The sequence below is a fragment of the Orycteropus afer genome, unplaced genomic scaffold (genome assembly GCF_000298275.1).
Source record: "Orycteropus afer afer isolate SDZICR_OR568_19922 unplaced genomic scaffold, OryAfe1.0 scaffold01589, whole genome shotgun sequence".
In the NCBI taxonomy this organism is placed as follows: domain Eukaryota; kingdom Metazoa; phylum Chordata; class Mammalia; order Tubulidentata; family Orycteropodidae; genus Orycteropus; species Orycteropus afer.
This window is the reverse complement of record NW_006923176.1, coordinates 55640-57086: the sequence shown is the minus strand read 5'-3', so window position 1 is coordinate 57086 and position 1447 is coordinate 55640. Positions and strand designations below refer to the sequence as shown.

General features: G+C 56.5%; 1 protein-coding gene across 1 annotated transcript in view; it reads left to right on the top strand.

Moving 5' to 3' along the window:
• The first annotated feature begins 577 nt into the window (after nucleotides 1-577).
• Nucleotides 578-1447, top strand: part of LOC103213319 (glutathione S-transferase theta-4-like) — a 16703-nt gene continuing 15833 nt past the window's right edge. The window contains exon 1 of the mRNA XM_007959143.2: nucleotides 578-689. Coding sequence (XP_007957334.2) covers nucleotides 578-689 — 112 coding nt within the window. The remainder of the gene's footprint in view (nucleotides 690-1447) is intronic.

The following is a 1447-nucleotide window of genomic DNA, read 5'->3' as shown; positions in this document are numbered from 1 at the left end:
TGGTGGCCCGTTTCAGTCCACGCTCAGGTGAGCTCAGGTGGGTAGTTTCTGGGCTCCTCTGCATGGTGAAGGCTGGCTGACTGCCCTGACGGCCCGGTGGCATTGTCCCCAGTGACCCTGACCTGCCCTCATGCTGTGTGTCTTTCTCTGGTCTTTGCCTAGCTACACTTAGTTAGACCTGCCTGAGGACGCACCTCACCCCATCTCGTCCTTCACGTTTGTTCTCAGCACGCCATCCTGCAAGGCCCCCTGGTTGTTTCACAGTGAAGCTTTGGCCCAGCCATTTCAAAGCCCTTCTCAGACAGAGTGTCCATGAGGCTGTACCACTGGGCACATGTGTGTGCACATAGGGTCCCTCCCTCTATAGGGCCTCTTCCAGCTGATTCCGGGCCCTCTTCAGAATCTTTGCTGCCCTGAGAATTCCAGGCTTCCTGACATCACGATGACAGCAAGTGAACAAGAAGTTCCAGAATGCAGCTCCCAGGGCCTGGGCAGGAGAGGGCAAGCCGGGGGCTAGTGGACACAGGCCTGCCTTCCGGCCAGCCCTCCCGACATCAGGCCTAGTGCACGCCCCAGCATGGGTCTAGAGCTGTACATGGACCTCCTGTCGGCACCCTGCCGCGCTGTCTACATCTTTGCCCGGAAGAACAGCATCCCCTTCGACTTCCAGTTTGTGGATCTGCTAAAAGGTCAGCTTCCACAGCTGCCTGGCAGCTGGGCCCTGGGGGAGGCAGGCACTCAGGCATTTCTGGGAAGTGGGGACAGAGGCCTAGGAGACACCCCTCCATCCCCAGAAGTCCAGCGAGGATGAAAAGGCTCAAGGGATTCATAGGCCACGTGGCTTCCATTCACCAAACACCAAAACAACAACTCACTGCTGGTCGAGTCGATTTGACTCATAGCAACCCCTCCTTGGGTTTCTGAGGCAGTATCACCATGGAAGTATATTGCCTAATCTTCCTTCTGAGGAGTGGCTGGTGGGTTTGAACCGCCACCCTTCTGGTTAGCAGTCAAGTGCCTTAGGCACTCCGCCACCAGCCCTGCTAATTCTGCCTGTCCGGATACTGTAACAGTCCCCGTGACAATGAACAGGCTTCTCTAGAGTGGAAGGGAAAGCTGGGACGGGGTCTCTGGCCTCCATCTGGCACCGTCCCCTGTGAGTGTTGGCATCCTGTTATCCCCAGCACCTGCCAACCTACCTGGCAAAGGCAGAAGAGTGTGGCGATTCAGGTCTGAGAATCCAGACCCTACCTCCATCCACATCTGTTCTCTCAGAGTTCAAAGCTCACTTGGTTACACAACCATCTCCATCCCTGCCCTGAGCACTCAAGACCTTGCCAGACTCAAACCCACTGCTGTGGAGTCTATTCCGACCCACAGCGCCCCTAGAGGACAGAGTGGAACTGCACCACAGGGTCTCCAAGGCTGTCAATCTTCACAGAAGCAA